At 36.7% G+C, this 20,682-nt stretch overlaps 1 protein-coding gene across 1 annotated transcript; it reads right to left on the bottom strand.

Moving 5' to 3' along the window:
- Positions 1 to 6,157: 6,157 nt before the first annotated feature.
- LOC129924832 (adhesion G protein-coupled receptor E3-like) lies at positions 6,158 to 10,141 on the bottom strand. The gene is made up of 4 exons (XM_056022123.1): positions 9,415 to 10,141; positions 8,249 to 8,541; positions 6,691 to 6,913; positions 6,158 to 6,319 (listed from the first exon to the last, which is right to left on the bottom strand). Exons 1-4 carry the CDS (start codon positions 10,137 to 10,139, stop codon positions 6,181 to 6,183), a joined length of 1,380 nt encoding a protein of 459 aa, XP_055878098.1. The 5' UTR covers positions 10,140 to 10,141; the 3' UTR covers positions 6,158 to 6,180.
- Between the last annotated feature and the right edge of the window lie 10,541 nt (positions 10,142 to 20,682).

Raw genomic sequence — 20,682 nt, 5'->3', positions numbered from 1 at the left:
CACTGTAAAATCATTTTTCAAGCTCTTTTGGTTTGACTTTTTTTGTTTAGTCTGCAACGCATTTCATGTGTCAATCTAGGGCAGGATTTCAGTAAGTGGAGGCCCGGGACAAGATTTTTGTGGATGCCCCTACACTTTTTCGAAAAAGATCCACTTATGAATGAAAATACTTATATCGAAAAGCATTTAGAAGAAAGAACTAGAGTTCTTGTAAATTTAATCTCACTTTTTTTTTTAAATATTTAATATGCATTTTTTAGTTTTAAAAACTGTTTATTTTTTGAGCTAGTGTGAGAGTAAGGCCCTTGGGAGACAATCTGCCGTAAATCCAAAACTGTATTTACATATTCTGAGCATGCTATAAGCTTATACTTGTCAATTCACGATACAAAAGTCAGCTGTAAAATGAGAAAAAAAAATGTTAGAAAAAAAAAAAAACATTTGGAAATTCGGATTTTTTTTTCTCTCTTAGGATGAGGCCTTTTACTTGATGTAGCCTCGATGGGCCCTCCTTTAAATCCATCCTTGTGTCAGTCTATATACATCATTTGTTCAAGCCCTAATGCTTCCAACACAATTTATCTTAAAGACCTAGTCATTCTTTCTGAAAAATAAAAAGAAATATTTCTAAAAATCTTTTTTTTTTTTTTTTTATTCTAGTTTCATATGTTTTAATCATGAATTTCCTTTCCAACAGAGTTCACGAACTTTGGTTCTATTGATAGAACGGAAAGGTCATCAAGTTATTGTCTGACTCTCCAGTAACAAGAGTGTGAAAATGTCTCTTGATTGGATGAGTACAACAGTGAATCAATTTAGCTCCAGACCATCGAAACTATACCGAGCAAAACGATTTTAAACCAATCCAATAGACTTGTTAAAGTGTCAACCATCAACATTTAATACGTTCTGACTAGCTGTAATCTGATTACGCAAGTTAAATATAAACAGAAGGAAGATCATTTTATTTTAGTCTCTTTAAAAAAATCGATGGACTGGATGTTGTTGAAGAGTGACTCAGTTTCTCCCCCCCCCCCTTTTTTTGGTCTCTCTCTAAGTATATATATGTGTATGTGTGTGTGTGTGTGTGTGAGAGAGAGAGAGAGAGAGAGAGAGATTCAGAGAATAAAAAAAAACAATCTAAAAAAATGTGGTTATCTCGTTAACAAAGTGTTGTTACTGGTGGTTGACTTGGTAGACATCTTAACCACTGTAGGTATAATATATACTTCACTTATACCTTACCCTATCTATCCCTTAGTCTGTTGGACCGTTGGGGCACCAAGCTAGATTTGTCGACCGTCTTTCTCCATTCCTCTCTGTCCTTTGTCTTGTTTAAAACCTCTATCAATGGCAGGCCTGTCCATTCCTTTATGTTGTCCTCCCATCGCTTTCGCTGTATGCCTCTTCTTCTTTTTCCTGGTACTGTTCCCTGAAGGAACCCAGTGGATCTTGTAATATGGCCATATATTTTAAGCTTGGGTTTCCTAACAATAGCAGGTCATCGTGGGGTCCGATCGCTGCAATAATCCTGTCTCTAATCTCTTGTTTTGTGATGCGGTCTTTAAATGTGTTACCTAGGATCCTTCTGTAGCATGTCAGTTCTATTGCTAGGATCCTCCTCTCTAGCTCTGTAGTCAGCGTCCAAGACTCACAAGCATATAAATAGTGGCCATGACCAGGGAGCGCATCAGTCTGATTTTGGTGCCGAGGGCTAAGCCTTTGTATTTCCAAATTATTTTCAGTTTTGAAAGGGTTGCTGTGGACTGTGCTATTCGGGCCAATAGTTCGGGTTTTGTTCCCTCATCTGAGACAATTGCTCCGAGGTATTTGAAGCTGTTAACTCTAGTCAGCTTTTTACCTCCAATACTGATAACATGGCACCCCCTTGGCAAAAGGCCTTATAGACTAAGGTCACCGGCCAGGGCGGAAGAGTCCCAGGATGGACTACAACGGTCACATGTTCAGGACCAAGGCGAACCACCAAATTGGCACTCGGCTGTGGTCAAGCATGGAGAGGGATGGGCCCTCGTATTTAGCCCTCGTTACACCAAATGAGATAATGACCATAATAAATCTTAACTAATAATAACTTGAATAACTTTCTTATGAACAATGCTAAATATAACTTTATTTATAATATAGACAAAATCAACTTGTGATCAAATGAAATCAATATACTTGACTTTAGTAATATTTCTTAACAAAATCTAACTCATTACAGTAACGCAAACTTTCAGTCTCACGTTCTGGAGTCGTCTGTCCTAGCTATGATTAAATAACGACAATGCCACCTATGTAGCATCATTCAAAACCAATCACCCACCCCTTACAAACGTCATCAAAGAAACACACAAAAAATACACAGTGGGAGGCGTGGTCTTGAGCTTAAGTACGCTTGAAGGATCTTGAGGTTCGACACCCGACTCGAGCAGAGTTGTGTTTACTGAGCGTCTAAAGGCAGCACGAAAAACCTTCTCCCAGATACCTCCTCCCCCAACTGGTCTACAAATGAGATTGGACCATAGCGCTGTGAGCATGCTATAAGCATGAAAGTAGCGCTATATAAAAGCTATAATTATTACTCCATAACACCAAAACGACTAAAATTTAAAGTGTCTATAAAAAGTAAACACATTGAAAAACCATTGAGAATAATCATAGCGCACACATGTTAAGACTAAGACTGCTTTATTGATCCTTATGTTGTGATTACAAGGACTCTTTTTTCAGGTAAAAACAACACAACAGAAACCTACACATAAATAGAACAGACACACTGTAATTTTAAGCTAGTGACGATATCCACGCACATGTCGAACGAAGGTTATTTTTTTTTTTCTACAGAAACTTAAGACTTTAAAGTTTGGGTGAAAAAAATGTGCAAGAAATGTAAATTTTTTTTTCAAAAAGAAAAGAATAATGCTTCAGCCCTGACCATGGTGGGGGGCCGGGGGGAGGGGGGTTTCACTTCATCAAAAAGCCTCGTAGTGGCTATTAATTACACTAAAGGTTGATACAGAATTTCAGGGGGGGAGGGGGAGACGATCACATCTACCTCTCTGCCTTATGGCTCAGCGTAGGAGTCTATCGATACACTCTTTAATCATTCAAGAAAATATCCACCTCTTTTATTTCTCTGCTTTCTAGCTTTATAGGACAAACTATGCTAACATTTAGAATGGTAGAGCATAATCATATAGTAGGTATGCCGCCGATATGCGTAGAAAAAAAATGCGTAGGCTTGGGGAAAATCAAATCTTATCCCAGGATCGCACTCTGTTTATGGAGACATGACCTTGACATCTTAATTATGTCGTATAGGACAGGGGAGAGATACAACTTGTGGGTGTTATCAAAACTGACTAAATTTGATTTCAATTATGAACCTTTAATGTTTAATTATATTTCAGTAATAGTTATCCAGAATAGTGTTGACGTGTAGGCTACATGAGCCTTTAGTGGTTGTTGTTGTTGTTGTTGTTTTTTTTTGGGGGGGGGGAAGGGGATACCCAATAAAATTGAAATGTGAGATTGTTATGAACAGTAATGATTATAAGTTTACATATTATAGAGACGCGGTGGTTGAGTGTTAAAATGCTTGGCTTCTGAACCGAAGCTCCTAGGTTCGAATCCTGGTGAAGACTGAATTTTTTTTTTATTTCGGGTTCCATAGGGCGCCTCTGAGTCCACCATGCTCTAATGGGTAACTGGCATTAGTTAAGGAAAAGTAAAGACGATCGGTCGTTGTGCTGGCCACATGACACCCTCGTTAACCGTAGGCCACAGAACCAGATGAGATTTCTATCATATGCCCTATAGATCGTGATAAGTCATAAAAGGGAACTTTTTTTTTACTTATATTTCACTATGTTTTCTATATATCTCTGAATACCATATCAGTTTAACTTTATAAGTGTTCACAAATCCTAATAATTAATGGTCTCATATCTTATAAAGGGCTTATCATCTTAAATGACGCCTTTTCAAATCGAAATTCGGTCCTGCTTTTAGTATGTAATACTATTTTTTTTCTCTTCAATCTTGAGTTGAACTCTTTTTCGACATCAAACAAAATAACTTATTACAAATAAATAATGAACTAATTACAAATAAATAAAGAACTAATTAGTTATATATTTGATTGATTCATTTATTGTTAGCCAGGCGTACAACAAATCAGTGCATACTGTTTCAACTACTTTCGAGAATGGTTGTAGAAGAAATATTGTGTACAAAAATTGGATTATGTGACAATCATTCCGTGGTTAGTTGATATTTACTTTTTTTTAAAATGCAACTCTTAATTACATACATGTACAAGTCTAATAGTTTTATATTTTATATGGTCTGAGGAAAGGGAAACAATTATAATATTATAACTACAATTTGTCATAATAAGTTGATTCCCTTGAAACGGATGACGCATTGGCCTATTTAAAAACTAATGTAATAATTTTTTATTTTTTTTTCAAATGATCAAAGATATCTCGCCTGTACTTTCATTAACTTAGCAAAGGAAATTACCATCATTTGAGGGGCAGGGGGCTTGAACTCTTTTGCGTGAAATTTAATGTTTAATTTAAAAAAATAAAAAATTTCGAGCACTTATTTGGGAATCTCCTCAAGTGGGGGCCTGGGGAGATTTTCAAACTCTTCCCCCCTTCCCCCACGATTGCTACGCCACTGAGTACATTGCTTAATGTTATTACTTCTGGTTCCTTGTTGTTATATTCAAAAAGAGCTTAAATTCGTTTTTTTACAATACCTCTATTCAAGTCAGAACTTCATGGAACCAGGAACCTAAACCCTAAATGTATTGCGGATCTCAAAAACGGCTCTAACGATTTTACTAAATATTTAACAGTTGATGTATATCGCTGAGAAAAAGATCACTAGCTCATTGGCCACATGGGGTAAACCATAGTTTAACCGTTATATATTTTCAAAGTGAAAAAATAAGTAAATTTAAATTTTGCTTGAGAACTAGACTTAGATCTAGAACCAACATCGGTTTTAAAAGGACTAGAGCGTTCTTGAAAGGACTCTCGCGTTCGGGAATATCCGAATGTAAGGCTTTATTGAGTCAAGAATTTAATAAATGAAAATTTTACGCATCGTCTTCTTCTAAGTCTTAGACCTAAAGGGCAAAGGTCTATCATTGGAAAATTATAAAGTGTAGTAGATCTATACATTCGCTTAACCGGGATTCTTTCTCGAAGGGGGGGGGGGGGGAAGGAGCGGGATAAAAATGATCCTTTTTTTTAAGACTCAAAAATTTATTAGTTATTCGCAGAAAAACAATCTATCAACACCTCAAAGATGGTGCCATATAGTAGATACCCTATTTTACTAGTATAAGTATAAGTAACAACGTGTGCACGTTTAGGCAGATGAGCCCTTCTAGCCTTGAGCTAACCAGTTACTACTTGATAACAGTCAGTAAGAGCAGTCAGTACGGAGCAGTCATTGAATGTAGTTACTTAAGAAAAATATGAGATTTATACCAGTCAACACGATACTGTTGAATATTTCTATAAAGGATTATTATTGATTATTCTCGGATTGTGTGTATCACCTATATAAAAAAAGTAAAGTTTCCCCATTTTAGACCTTGTGGTCTGTAGGGCAGATGATGTAAAGGTCATCTGTTTCTGTGGCCTACGGTTAACGAGGGTGTCATGTGGCCAGCACAACGACCAACCGCCTATACTTTTCCCCAATTAATGTCAGGTACCCATTAGAGCTGGGTTGACTCAGATGCGCCCAAAGATCCCGAAATTAAAAATCACAGTCTTCACCAGGATTCGAACCCCGGTCCCCGGTTCGGAAGCTAAGTGCTTTACCGCTCAGCCATCAGCTAAGTGGTGTTGTTATTATAAATATATATTAAACGTATTATTTGTGTCCGCTACACAGAAAGTGTTATTTTCTCATTTACGAGAGGGGTACGAACGTGAAGGACTTAAATCCTGATAACGCCTACAATACATAACATTATATGAACCTAATGTCACCTAACGACCATCTAAGATAACCTGGCGACCCAATCGCTCTATAAGATGTATAAACGAGGTATTGTCTTTAAAAATTTAAAATTGTTCTTGCTGAGTATTATCTTGTTTTCTCAACGACCAAAAAAAGGTTTCGTCACATCGATGTGACCCCCCTGTCTTGACGTCACTTGACGGAGACTTTGGTGATGACGTCAGAGTGCCCACTCATGCGTGGCAGATAAAGACGCAACACTCGTTTGTTACAGATATAAGAGATGAAAAGAAAGACGCCTTGAAGTCCGTTAATGAATATGGGGATCAACCTGAGGAAGACAAACAACAACAATATTAGGCTTTAAACAGAAATAGTCCATTTTTATAAGGCTATGCCCAATAATTTGTTTTTTATGCTGCAGCTTATAAACCTTAAAAAAAACAACAACAAAACTTTTAAAAACAACTAAAACGTAAAGAAGGGTAAGACGCAGTCTTCATAATATGCGCATCGTACTGAAATCTCGTCGGCTCAGACTTTGAGCCCGGTCCGGTTACTTCCTTTTGCTGGAAGTTTGAACAAGGATGTAAATATTTTCGTAACTTAAGGAGACTCCAAAACAAAACAAAAAAAAAACCACATAACTATACACACAGAAATGTGACTATTTACATGAAACACTAGTTATAAGGCACTCACCTTAGGAAATCTACATCGAGATTTTCAGCAATTATAGATAAAGTCCAAAATGTTCCAGTCATGGTGGACAGCTTGGCGTACACATACAGATTAGTATGGTGGTCACGGTTGATTGATGCCGAGGCCTGTAAGCTGTAGACTCTCTTAATGGCGACCACAGTCAGAATGAAGAACACAAGATTGACCACGGAGATCAACAAGGCTGGTCCAGCTACGGCTATAGCTAGTCATAAAAAGAAAATTAAAAAAAAAGTAGTAATATTAATAACAAATGTCTTCAATACTATTTTAAACCAAGTTGGTTAAGATTTTAAAAGATCTAGAATGACAGGCGATGTAATGTAAGATGTTGTGTTGTCTTTAAATGAGAGTCCTTGTAATTATCACAAATTTCCATAAAGCAGTTTTAGTCTTGGTCTTAGTCATAATATGCTTAAAACACGGTACTAGCATTGGTGAGACAAAGACTAGATAGACGTACTTTAAAAAAATAAGATAATTACGTCCTACGCATTATATGTGTTGATCTACCTATTCATATTAATCAATGACTTAAACTCTGCTAAGTCATTGGTTTTCCTGGCTGACTCAGGCAACCCATTCCATTCTCTAACGGTACAAGGGAAGATGGAGCACTTGTGTGAATTTGTTCTAGCGTATGGATTAAGAAATGTGATTTTATCTTTGTGTCTTTCTGAGTATTTCATTAGGTTTTGTTTTTCTATTTGTAAGTTTTGTTAGGTTTTGACTATTGCAGGAGTCACGGCTACTAATTGCTAGCTAATAAACATTTCAATTCCTAAGTTAAAAACGTCATGGACACGCATTCCACCTACCCACATAAAATTATAACGAAATTGTGCGTAATGTGTGTTTCAATTCCACTCTATAATTTTAAATACTTGCAGATACCAAAAACGAAATAAATCTTGTGTGTGTGTGTGTATGAGAGAGAGAGAGAGAGAGAGTGAACAAATCGTTGCATAGATTTTTTTTATTTATACATATTGTTATAAACCTGGTGGTGATATATATACTCACCTACGAACGTACCGTTCAACTGATATTTATACTCACCTACGAACGTACCGTCCGACTGATATTTATACTCACCTACGAACGTAGCGTCCAACTGATATATCTACTCATCTACGAACGTACCGTCCAACTGATATTTATACTCACCTACGAACGTAGCGTCCATTTGATATTTATACTCACATACAAACGTAGCGTCCAACTGATATTTATTCTCACCTACGAACTAGTACGAACGTAGCGTCCAACTGATATTTATACTCACCTACGAACGTAGCGTCCAACTGATATTTTTACTCACCTACGAACTTGGTAGCGTCCAACTGATATATCTACTCACCTACAAACGTAGCGTCCAACTGATATATATACTTACCTACGAACGTAGCGTCCAACTGATATATCTACTCATCTACGAACGTACCGTCCAACTGATATTTATACTCACCTACGAACGTAGCGTCCAACTGATATTTATACTCACCTAGGAACGTAGCGTCCAACTGATATTTATACTCACCTACGAACGTGGCAGAGTCCAGGTAACAATACGACTTTCCATATCCAATCTCCTGCATTTCAGTTGTGATGAGGTGATACAAAATGACCGCAAGGATGATCGCCACCGGGAGCAAGACGGTACAGAGAAGACTCCTGGCCACCAAGGAACACTTCAGCCTGCCGCCGTGACGTGTCTTTGCAGTGAACACATGGAACATGTGCACGCAACACATGGAGGTGGAGGTGAACTTGAACAGCCAGAGGAAGTGTGTGAAGATACCAACAACATAGCACAGGACACCCGGGGGAGACCTAAGAGCAATTTTCAATAAGTTAGATCTAGACACTTTCAAAGGAAACAGTGTGGAAAGACTCAAAAACATTGAAATAAAATAAATATGAATTCAAAATACGTGGCGCTGAGGTTGGATGCAGATTTCAAGCAGATGGGTCATGAGGTGGGGAAATTTGAAGAGGTTTCTGTGACCCGAGACTCCTGGAGGAAGCTTGTTTGTAGCCAGTGCACAAAAATGAAACTATGGGTAGAGAGGAGAGATGAGTCTATTCAGAACGGATTTTTGTTTGTTTTATCGGTCGTTGTGGTGCTTAAACAGAGATTGATGGCCCGTTAAAACAGGATGTGATGGCTGGTTAAAACAGGATGTGATGGCTGGTTAAAACAGGATGTGATGGCTGGTTAAAACTAGAAGTGATGGCTGGGGATGAAGCTACGAGTAGAAACTAAATTAAGATCACTAGAAATGTTCTAGATGAGTGATAATTGAAAATCCTCTTAGATCTTGATGAAATCTGTAATATGAATAGTGCTACACTGATAATTAAAGCATGTATGCTTTATAGATATTAGTAAATATAACTTGTAAAGTAGCTTTTCAAATTGTATTTGACGCATGACGCAAGTTCACTCAAATGTCTACACTTTACACACATCTCACACACAATAACAGACACTCACATGCACTGAAACACACCCACACACTTTCACAGTCACACACTTCACCACTAACACACTTCACACTCGCACACATATTAGCACACACACACACACTCTACTACACACATACTTTCTCACCTCCACACACATCCACACAGTAACACACACTCTCACACACATTCCCCCCCACACACATACACACAAACATTCACACACTCACATGTACTTACATATGACTGCTGATCAAAATAAACGCCTGCGCAAGCATGAGGGAGCCTGCAAGAACCATGTTATGGACCCCAGCATTCGTCCTGAGCTCTGAGAACAAGGCATACGTCATAAACATCAAGAAGAGACAAGCCATCGAAGCACAAAGGGAGGCCACCGTAGCAATCTCCAAAAGTTCCTTTAAGGGGCGATTACTCTCAACGTAATCTTTCACCTTTTCGTCAAGCAGTTCTTTGCATACACACAGACTTCCGTCCATTTTTATCTTCAACTTGTTGAGATCTTGAATCCCAGAGAATCGAACGATAAAAACATTAAGATCCAAGACTATCGTGACATTTAGAGGATGAGACAAACCATAAGACGTAATGGTGTACTGCTTATTTTCAAAAACCACAAATGCGCATGTCAGTAGAGATGAGAACGTCACAGCTTCAGAGCTGGAGTGATTTCGGGGCCTGACAGATTTGATCTCCAAATCTTGGCAGACGTAATTTTCGTGCAAGCAGACGATGTCTTTATCGAAATACGAAGACTGGATCAAAACCGGATACAGGGTAATGTCACCGTCACCTAGTGAAGTATTCAGGTTTGGCAGGACAATTCTGTCCATGATGTTTGCCTCAAAGATGTCTCTCTTCACAAGTGGACTGGCAGTGATGTTGAGTGTGAGCCAGTACAATGTCATCCCGCTGGAGTTAGTCGTGACATTACTTAATGTAGGCATTACAAGCGTCGCCTCTACATCGTAAGCGATAACATCGTCAATCTGAAATTACAGTCAAAATCTAATATATTTAAAAATGTATAGAGTATACAAACTTCATTTCCAAAAATAAAATTTTCAATAGTCTCAAAACACACGCCAAATGCTCCTGAAAATGTATTTCAATGAATACATGCGGGATAATCCTAAAACGTTTGGTCTGTTTTGTTTACTAACTCTCTAGCCAAAGTTAAATTAATTTCTTTTTATACTTTATACAATTATAACGATCAAATTAGAGCCGAGCGTGGTCAAGAAGCTAAGTACGCTTGAGCTTGGCTTGGCTACCTATGAAGGGAGCTCGAGGTTCGACACCCGACTCGAGCAGAGTTCTGTTTACTGAACGTCTAAAGGCAGCACGGACAAATCTTCTAACAGGTACCAGGTACTTCTTCCCCCCCCCCCCCCCCACTGGTCCACAAATGAGATTGGACCATAGCGCTCTAAGCATGCTATAAGCATGAAGGTAGCGCTATAATTTATTTATTTTAGCCAAGAAGCTTGTAATTCTTTTCCTAACTATATTGGCCTACATCTACTGTCAAATTTCTAGGAAAATCGTTAGAGCCGTTTTTATTTGAGATTCGCCTCCACCCACCCTTTGCCCGCATAGGTTGCACTCCGAAAGAGGTATTGTAAAAAAGGTCATCTGTTTCTGTGGCCTACGGTTAACAAGAGTGTTTCCTTTTCCCTAACTAATGTCAGGTACCCATTAGAGCTGGGTGGACTCAGCCCGAAGGTCCCGAAATTTAAAATCCCAGTCTTCACCAGGATTCGAATCGCGGTCCCCGGTTCAGAAGTTAAGCGCTTTACCGCTCAGCCATCGCGCCTCCCGAGGTATTGAAAAGATATCTATTTACTCAGTTTGTGTATGTGTGTGTATTTAAGTAATCTACATTGTGTTATTTCTCTTGTGTATTAGAAGAATTACCTTCTGGACAATGGCTGTGATTTGATTTAGAGTTTGATTGTTGGTACTTTCACTAACATCAGCATCTGCAGACAGTTCTGTGGGTAAAAGTCCCAAGTGAAGCTGGTAGGAGAGTCCTGAGATCTCAGGCACGATGGAGACGCATGTTCTGTCGATGAGCACCTTCCCGGCTTCACAGTTCAGAGGCAGACATTTACCCTGTATGGACAAGCATCACAGATTGAGAAACTTGAACAAATACAAAGTAGCGCAATGAGATACGAATATTCAAACTTAACTCTTTCTCACCTAATTGACGGTGTCAACGTTGATTTGACCCATTAAACTAAATTTATTTTTAGATCTATAAAAAGAGCATGTATTCCCCTAAAATTCGATACCAAACATAACATTTTCTGATAACAAACACAGAAGTTATAGACGTTTAATCATAACAGGGTAGTGAAAGACAAATGAGCAAAATGAATAATTCTATCGGAAGGAGGAAAATAATTACGGAGAGAAAGGGTTAATTAGAGTATACCATTATAAAATTCACTCATTTTAGAGACACTTCAGGACAGAAGAATAAAAAGTAAAGTAGATATAGGACATAAAACATTGAACTATATTTACACAAAGAAAAACAAAACCTAAGGAAATACTCAGAAAGACACAAAGATAGAGGCACATCTCTTATTCCAAATGCTAGAACAAATTCGCACAAGTGCTCCTTTTTGCCTAGTGCCACCAGAGAATGGAATGCGTTGCCTGAATCAGCCAGGAAAGGTCATTGATTAGATTGAATAATGAAATGCCTCAGACGTCATTTTTTTTTTATTAACGTCTGTTATATATAAAATTAATAAGTAAAATGAGTCTCTATCACTACGTATAAATCACCTCGTCTAAATCATCTACTTACTTCAGGAGATGACCATTCATTGATCTGGCACACTGGCGATGTGAAGTCATCCGGTGTCCGGTCAACGAAACGAAGCAATAGAGTAAATGGTAAAGGAAATCGCCCTTTCTCTTCAAACTCTGGCCCTTCGCTTAAGTTGCAGCCTCTACCGTAGCCGGGATACGAGTCCTTAGGGAAAGTAACAACAGTGAATGTAATAAATTAATATAATGTCTTGTCTTCAATAGTAACAAATTATAAGATATATGAAAAAAATACATTTTGTGTGTTTCTATGTATTAAAAAATTAAATTAAATTTTATATAATAGATTATTTAGAAGTATTGCATTCAGGTCACTTATACCAGAATATCTTAAGCTTTTAGCCAAGTAATAATAAGGCTTGTCTTCGAGTCCGAAAATCCCTATACGCAGTATTTCCCGTAGCTATGCAGACCCAGCTGCGACCTACATATTTTGCCACTTCCAACGCAGGTATAACCATTGCCCACCGTTGGTCGATTTAGATTTTCTTTTCGCCGTCTACTACGTCAATCAAATAAAAAAAATTCTAATTTACAATCATGTTTGGAATTAAAGTTGAAAAAACGTCACGACCTCTGTCAAGTCAACGAGCTATTGGTCTAAACTGCCAACAGGTTGCGACGTCCCAGGTCAGTGTTCATGTTTTCTATTATAATTGATCTCGATGGATAACTGCAGGGAAAGTACAACCTTTTTTTTTACCGCACCCTTTTCCATTTGTTAGGAGTCCCCCATTGAGAGGGCGCCGCTGATTTGTACCTACCGTGTGACAAATGCTGCAGAATAAATTCTTGTACACGTTGTAAGTGAAGGGCGATAACGCCAGATGGACAGACCCATTGACTTCGTGACAAGCTTGAGTTATTTCCTCATCAAACAGAGCGGACGTGTTGGACCAGGTGCAGTTGTCGATTACATTGGAGCTACACAACATAGACACAAAATCATGTCAAAGTTAGACTTTAAAGCATTATTATGGTCAAGGTTAAGGCTGTTACAGATGTACAATTAAACAGACATTTTACATTACATAAAAAAAAAGTTAATTTTCAACAGTAATAAAATGACAAAAGAACTCTAAAGAAAAAATTAGAAAGAGAGTTTGCATTATCTCACAAACTCAGAGTCGGCCCCAATTGAATTCACCAATGGAACAGGGATCTTCAGCCAAAGTCTTGTTTTGATCGTTGAAAGTAAAACAAAAATACAATAAAATTTTTGGGCAAAAAATAAATAAATAAACAATAAAATAAAATTAATTTTTCCATTTTAAAGTTCAAATCATTCAGAATAAATTTTTATCAAACATATGTACTTTTTCAACTACAAGTTGTTTTTTTTTATATATTCATTAAGTCAAGTTACCCTTTCAGACTTAGTGATCTATGGGGCAGATGATGTATAGGTCATCTGTTTCTATGGGCCTCGTTAACGAGGGTGTCATGTGGTCAGCACAACGACCAACTACCTTTACTTTTCCCCAATATATGTCAGGTACCTATTAGAGATGGGTGCACCCTAAAGATCATGAGAGTAAAAAAAAAAAAAAACCAGTCTTCACCAGAATTCGAACCTGGGACCCCAAATTGGAAGCCAAGCGCTTTACCACTCAGCCACCACGCCCCCATTAACTCATTAAGAGTACACCTATATATTTTAAATAATAATTATTAACCTTATCCGTGTTAAATGTAATAAAGAGAAACAAAATAAAATAAAATAATCAAGATTTATTCTTCTTACAAAATTAAATAAATTAACAACAAGGAAAAAATATTCTTGACCTACTTCACAATCGTAAAGAACTAGAAATGACTTGGGTCACGCAAATTAAGACTTTTCCCCCTCTCATAGTCATTAAGTAAAGTTCCCCTTTCAGAACTAGTGATGATGTAAAGGTGATCTGTTTTAATGTCCCACAGTTAACGAGGGTGTCAGGCAATATTTCCAGTATTTAGAACAAAACAAAATGCATATTCTGAGGTATCTACAGACATTAACCTACTTTGGCGACGTCCTTTGTTCTACGTATAGATCGATTTTTTTCTTTTAATCACATTTGAATGTTATATTTAAAAAAAAAGGAATATTTCTAAGATCCCCCCTCCCAAGAACGAATCCTGGTTTAACGAATGTATAGTTTTATTAGACTTTATAAAATTCAACAATAGGCCTTTAGATATATCTAGACTTACAACACGATGCGCAAAATTTTCCTAAACATTCATTTATAAAAAATGTGAATGAATAATGCTTAGGCTACAAGCAGAAATACTCTAAGAATGTCGAATTTCTAGGAAAATCGTTAAAGCCGTTTATGAGATTTGTTTCCAGGTTTCTGAGCCCACCCAGAAAAATCCAGGTTCCATGAGGGTATGAGTTGAATAGAGGTATTGTAAAAATCGATTTACAAGTAGTATGAAGGTGATAATGTCTTTCTAAATAATTATTTTTAAAAACGTTTTTTTGGTTATTCTTCTCTCCATGTATTACATTATCTTATCTTATCTTATATAATACAGACGTTACTTCAAAAAAGAAGATGATTACGTCCTACGCGTCATGCATTTAGTCATGCATATTAACCAATGACTTAAATTCTGCCAAGTCACTGGTTTTCGTGGCTAGCTCAGGCAACCCATTCCATGCTCTAATAGCACTAGGGAAGAAGGAGTATTTGTACAAATTTGTCCTAGCATATGGGACGAGGAATGTGCCTTTATCTTTGTGTCTTTCAGAGTATTTTATTAAATTTTGTTTTTGTATTTGAAGATTATGGTTCAGTGTTTTATGTATTTTGCTACTTTACTTTTGAGCCTTCTGTCCTGAAGGCTTTCTAAATTTAGTGATTTTACTAAAGGTGTTACTCTAGTCAAATGTGAATATTCGTTTGTTATGAATCGCACTGCTCTATTTTGTGTCTGTTCTAGTTTCTTAATGTTTTCTTGAGTTGAAGGGTCACAAACAGAGGATGCATATTCTATTATTGGCCTAACCAAGGTTAAATAACATTTTAGTTTTATGTTCTTATTTGATTTATAGAAATTTCTTTTAATAAATCCTAATGCGTTGTTTGATTTTTTTGGAGTTTCATCAATATGTGGATTCCATGACAGAAAAAAAGTGGAGGTGAGCGTATGCTACGCCGCGGGTCGGCTCGAATTATAAATTTTATATCACTACATCAAGTGTCTGCAAATAATTATCGTTTACCTGAAGAATAGAGATCCACATGGTACCAGTTTTAAGCCCTGGGGTATGACTTGTTCAACTCTGCACCCTGAACGGGAATCGCTGGCTAGTCGGATCATGTCTGCTGGACTCTTGGCCATGTAGACTTTCATGTAGTCCAGACAATCAAGCATTAAATTAAACTGGACAATCTGTAGCAAAACATTGTTGAAGAGCTAGGTTATTATTACATCAAAACTGTGTAGGTCTAAGTTGATCAATTGTCTATTGACATTTACATATTCAGTCCCAAATAGAAAAAAAGAAGAGAAAGCGATATAGATAAATATGATGGCGATGTGATGTAACATAAAAAGTGAAAGAAAAGGAAAAGAGGAAAATTGGTAGAAATGTTGAAATTAATAGACAAAATAAAAAAATTGTCATGGGGGCCATTTTGAAAGAACTCTGTTGCCAACTAAAGATAGAAATATTCGTTTTTTTTATATATTTAAAATATAAAACGTTTTGACATTCAATTCTGCAGAGCTGAAAAGGAAAAAAAATGCATTACAAAACAGGAAAAGAATCGCTATGTATTAACTCGCCATCATATAGACAAACCTCCAAAGGAGACACAATTAAAAAAAAAAGTTGAATCCTGAGGAAGATCTTTAAAATTTCAGCTAAATCTAACTCTAAAGTAGGAGAGGGGTACAAGACACGTAGTCACTGACCTGGCGTAAAACTAGCAAAACCAAAATGAAGGGGAAGACTTGTGAGAAATAATATTTATTTAACATTCTCTACTAATTAATTTATTTTCCTGTTCGCACAAGTAAATAATATATTCAAATAATGAAAAGAAAGTTTGAAACCCGAAAAACAACATTTTAAACACTAGTGGAGATTTTCAAACTAGGGACTTCCACCGAAATATACTCTTTGCTTACATTTCGTTAGATGTTTACATTTTGTTTATCTTTTAAATTTAGCTCTATGGTGTTACAAAAATGAAAAAAAAAAAACAAATTTATAAGATTTTTTTAAAAATTTACAATTTTTTTAATATTTCGGTATTTCGTACACCAGATACACCACAAGGAATGTGATAATGAAAATGTCCAGGGATGTTTATGTAACAACTAGATATTGCTATGACCTGGCTCACGCTGTTACATCTAGCGCAGTAGAAGTTGCGATAAACCACGTGACTCTCTACGTCTGCTGCTCTGACGAATGCCTTGAGGTCAAAGTTCACTTCCAACTCGTCCTTCTCACAGAGTCTTACTGTTCCCTCATCATCCTCGTAGCCAGGCGGACACGATTGAATGTACAAAAAAGAAACTTCATCACTTGACTCATTATCACACCTCAGAGCCGGCGGATTATAATCCTCATTACGAGGCCAGATGTCAAGCGGAGATGGCGAAGATGACAGTGCGGAATAATTGTTGTGCAATCCTGGTAGGTCGTAATAGGGTTCGGTGACATCCGGGCAACAGATGCCGTAAAGTTGGCAACGAGGGGCCAGGCAGTCGCAAAGAAAGCAGAAGTAGTCGGGGCATACTCTGTCCACATCGCTAATATAGACCACCTCACTCTTCCAACATCGCCTGGGGCAGTAGCTGTGCAGGTAGTCCTTAGCAGACATATTAGCAGAGTTGTAGATGAAGTTTATCTTGTCTATGACTCCGCTAGGATATGCCCCGGTTGTCGTTGGGAACATGGCCGGATCAGTCTTCTCCTGAGTCAGAATGTCACTCGCGTCTAAAGCTTTACTATACGCATTATGAGTGTCGACGCTATCCTCTCCATGTGTGGTGTTCAATCTGAATGGTGTAGTTTCCTGTGTGAAAGAAGCGTCAACGGTTCCATTAAAGGATGATTTGTATATCATTGGTGTAGAAGAAGTCGTCTCGTCCACTTTGCTAGAAAGTTGTGTCGTTAATGGTAGTATGTCAGAGCTTAATTCTCCGGAAACAGAAGCATGGGTCATGTGCAGAAATATGAATAGAACTACAAAAGTAGTCGTACAGTCAGTCACGTGATGCAGAGTTATGAACGAAACCATGCTTCTGAAACTTGTATAGATCATATTGATCCGAAAGAATAATCCAAAACAATATGTTCTAAATATTCCCATAACTATTATGAATATAAGCTATTATGCTTTGGTTTTGAATCTAATATACACACATATATATTTACAGTCAGCAGCTGTAATATATTTTTAATGTCACAATACCAAACATATGTGACAGTCGTATTGAATATTGGTCCTTTTTATATGTATACATATGATTTATTGTTCTATCATTATTTTAATGAGCAAAATGTGACGTATTGTTGATTCATGCATCCAGGCAATCATATGTGCTGAGTAGATACTATTACAAATTTAACCACACTTTGATAACGTGCCATAGTTCCAATCTATCCATAACCCATTGTACGAGATGCCAAAGCGCTTAACAGAAAATGATCTTTTATTTTTAGATTTTGTTTATAGCTAGACATCAGAAGTTACAGGGTAATGAACAAATTATTCTGAAAAAGTACATAACAGCGGCCACTCAATGTGAAGCTAGTTTTGAGCTAGTAGCAATGCTGTAGGCGCTATTTATATAGAGGTTAACCAATATCAAACACTAGGACAAGCTGACTTTTACTACAAGCTTAATGGTGCGGAAAAAACAACAAAAAAAAAACCCATCCTTTTAGTTGGTTGATACGTTTGATTTCGGCTGATCGATCTTCTGATCACATTACGTGTGAACTGTTTTTTTTTTTAATGAACTGTCACGTTATTTGAATGGCGGCACCTGATCGACTGACAGGTGGGGGGTAGCTTTCAAACAATGATATTAGCTTATTAGCTAAGGGTTGGAATTTGTGAGCAAGTGGCTGGGACAGATTTGGACATTTATTAACTGACTTGCATTCCGGGACAGTGAAGTAGCAATAGATCCGTAGGGCCTGGATTCAAGAAACTATAAGGTTGAGTGTGAGACAGTCACATGTCATCCTGAATGGATGAGTACGTTTACAAGAAGAAGTTATAGTGTGTATACCTTGTTTACGAGTAACAGTGCCGTGTATTCAATTCTGTAACATCTTACTAGTAACAGTGTCATACACTTAATTCTGTAACATCTTTCTAGAGATAGCGTCTTATACTCATCTTACTAGTAATGGTGTGATATATTCAGTTCTGTAACATCTTACTAGTACCAGTGTCATATGTTCAATTCTGTAACATCTTACTAGTAACAGTGTCATACGCTCAATTCTGTAACATCTTACTAGTAACAGTGTCATACACTTAAAAAAAGTTTTATTTTTATTTTTTCCTATGATGCAAAATTATCTTGTCACAAAAACTGTCAAGTTGGCAGCACCTTTGTTTTTTATTTAGACCTGGTCATAAAACTCTACATTTGTTTTATTGACAGATTCTGTTTAATGTATCAACTAGAATGTTGGTGGATCTCATTGGTTGGGAAAGTGGAAAAGGGGCGAAGGTTAATAGCCCTGTTGACGTCCCGCGTCTCGAGTGCAAGCCACGAAGCGAAATTGCTAACATATCAAACATTTAGTAAGGGAATTAAACATGAGCTATCAAAGGGAGATAAATATTTAAATAGTATGTTTGTATTTTTTTTAAATTGAAACGCCAGCTTTTAGCATTACGATCAATTGTGTCCTGCGGGGTCTCCAGGGGGTGAATGGGAATGGGAATTCGAGCAATTATCATAATGCCAAAATATTAGTTTCGCATAATGATAAATCCTGAGATAATCTGTTACATCCTCTATTTACAAAGCTTATATTAACTCACTCTGTCAGTCTGTCAGTCAGTCTGTCTGTCTTGTAAAAATTTTAAACATGCGATATTTTTCTGCCACTTCCCAATCTCAGATCAAGTTAAAACTTTGCACAATTATTCATTGTATATGACCCAAAAAAAAAACAACAACATTACGTAGTATTTATTTAATTATTGGTTATTTTTTAATAAAAATAAGGGAAATAAATGCTACTTAATAAAAAATGTTGATGTATATACGGTTTTATTCCCCTTTTTACCACTGTCACGTTTTTTTCTCCCACTTCCTTTCTCGGATAAAGTTGAAATTCTGAGTGATGGTTCATAGTCGATGATAGTACACGAATCAATACAAAAATTAACCAATTAGTAGTAATTAATTTATTTAGTTTTACATATCAGAAAGTGAACTAAAACATGCCATCTTGAGATAAACGGCAGGAATTAGCTGTTCTTTCCCTTAGATAACCTTTTTATTTCATTTAAAATAAAAGTATTATTTTTTTGTTTCACTCCCTCGTTCAGTAAGGTATCAGAAGCAAATGCTCATTTTTTTTTTTAACTTAAATTCTGTGTTTGCTGTGGGTGTAACCTGTCCTCATCGATGTTATTTTCAATGTTTTTGTTATGAGGAGATTGCCTGCCGTTTCAAGCTTTATCGTTTACGATAATAGTGCATAACTGAACACATTGTGAGATCTTCCAGTATATGCTTCTACCTTTGCTGAATTGTTCTACGTCGTGTAGTGTACTATGGCTCTCACATGACATTTATAAAACAAAACAAAAAACAAGCCAAATATAAAAATCTTTAAAAAAAAAACAAAGCTTATCTAATGAAAAGAACCGCAAAATCAGTGCCATATATATTTCAATAATGCAGGAAAAAGCTCCTTTATTCTATATAAAAAAAAATTATTTAATCATCGCTAACTGATTAAATATTTGATTATTTTTATAAAGCTTATATCAACTCACTATTTCTGTCTGTCTGTGAGTTTTTTTTTTACTCTTAATAGTGAAAAATTGTAGAAATGGTGTAGTTTTGCAGAAAACAAAATTGATTACGTAATTCATATAATGATTCGCAAAAGCGTCACACCAGAACGTTACAAGGTTTAAAATATCATGATATCAGAATTTCAACATCCATTGTAATTTTTTACTATTTAAACGTGTCGGAGTGACGGACGGACAAACAGAACACACAAACTAATTCCGGCTTACAACTCTAAGACTAAGACTGCTTTATTGATCCTTACGGAAATTTGTTGTGATTACAAGGACTCGTTTCTCATATAAAGACAACACAACAGAAATATACACATAAATACCAACAGTATTGTCATAACCAAAGACTAGAGTAATAACTTAAAGGGAGGCAACAAGTGCTTTCAGCCAAGAATCAATCGTATACATTATGACTAAATCACAGTGATTGACTTTAAACCTTCTTCTTATCTTTTCTTATCTTATATAATACAGACGTTACTTCAAAAAAGAAGATGATTACGTCCTACGCGTCATGCATTTAGTCATGCATGTTAATTAATGACTAAAATCCTGCCAAGTCACTGGTTTTCCTGGCTAGCTCAGGCAACCCATTCCATGTTCTAATAGCACTAGGGAAGAAGGAGCGTTTGTA

This window comes from Biomphalaria glabrata, chromosome 2 (genome assembly GCF_947242115.1).
Source record: "Biomphalaria glabrata chromosome 2, xgBioGlab47.1, whole genome shotgun sequence".
In the NCBI taxonomy this organism is placed as follows: Eukaryota; Metazoa; Mollusca; class Gastropoda; family Planorbidae; genus Biomphalaria; species Biomphalaria glabrata.
This window is presented reverse-complemented; position numbering and strand designations above follow the sequence as displayed.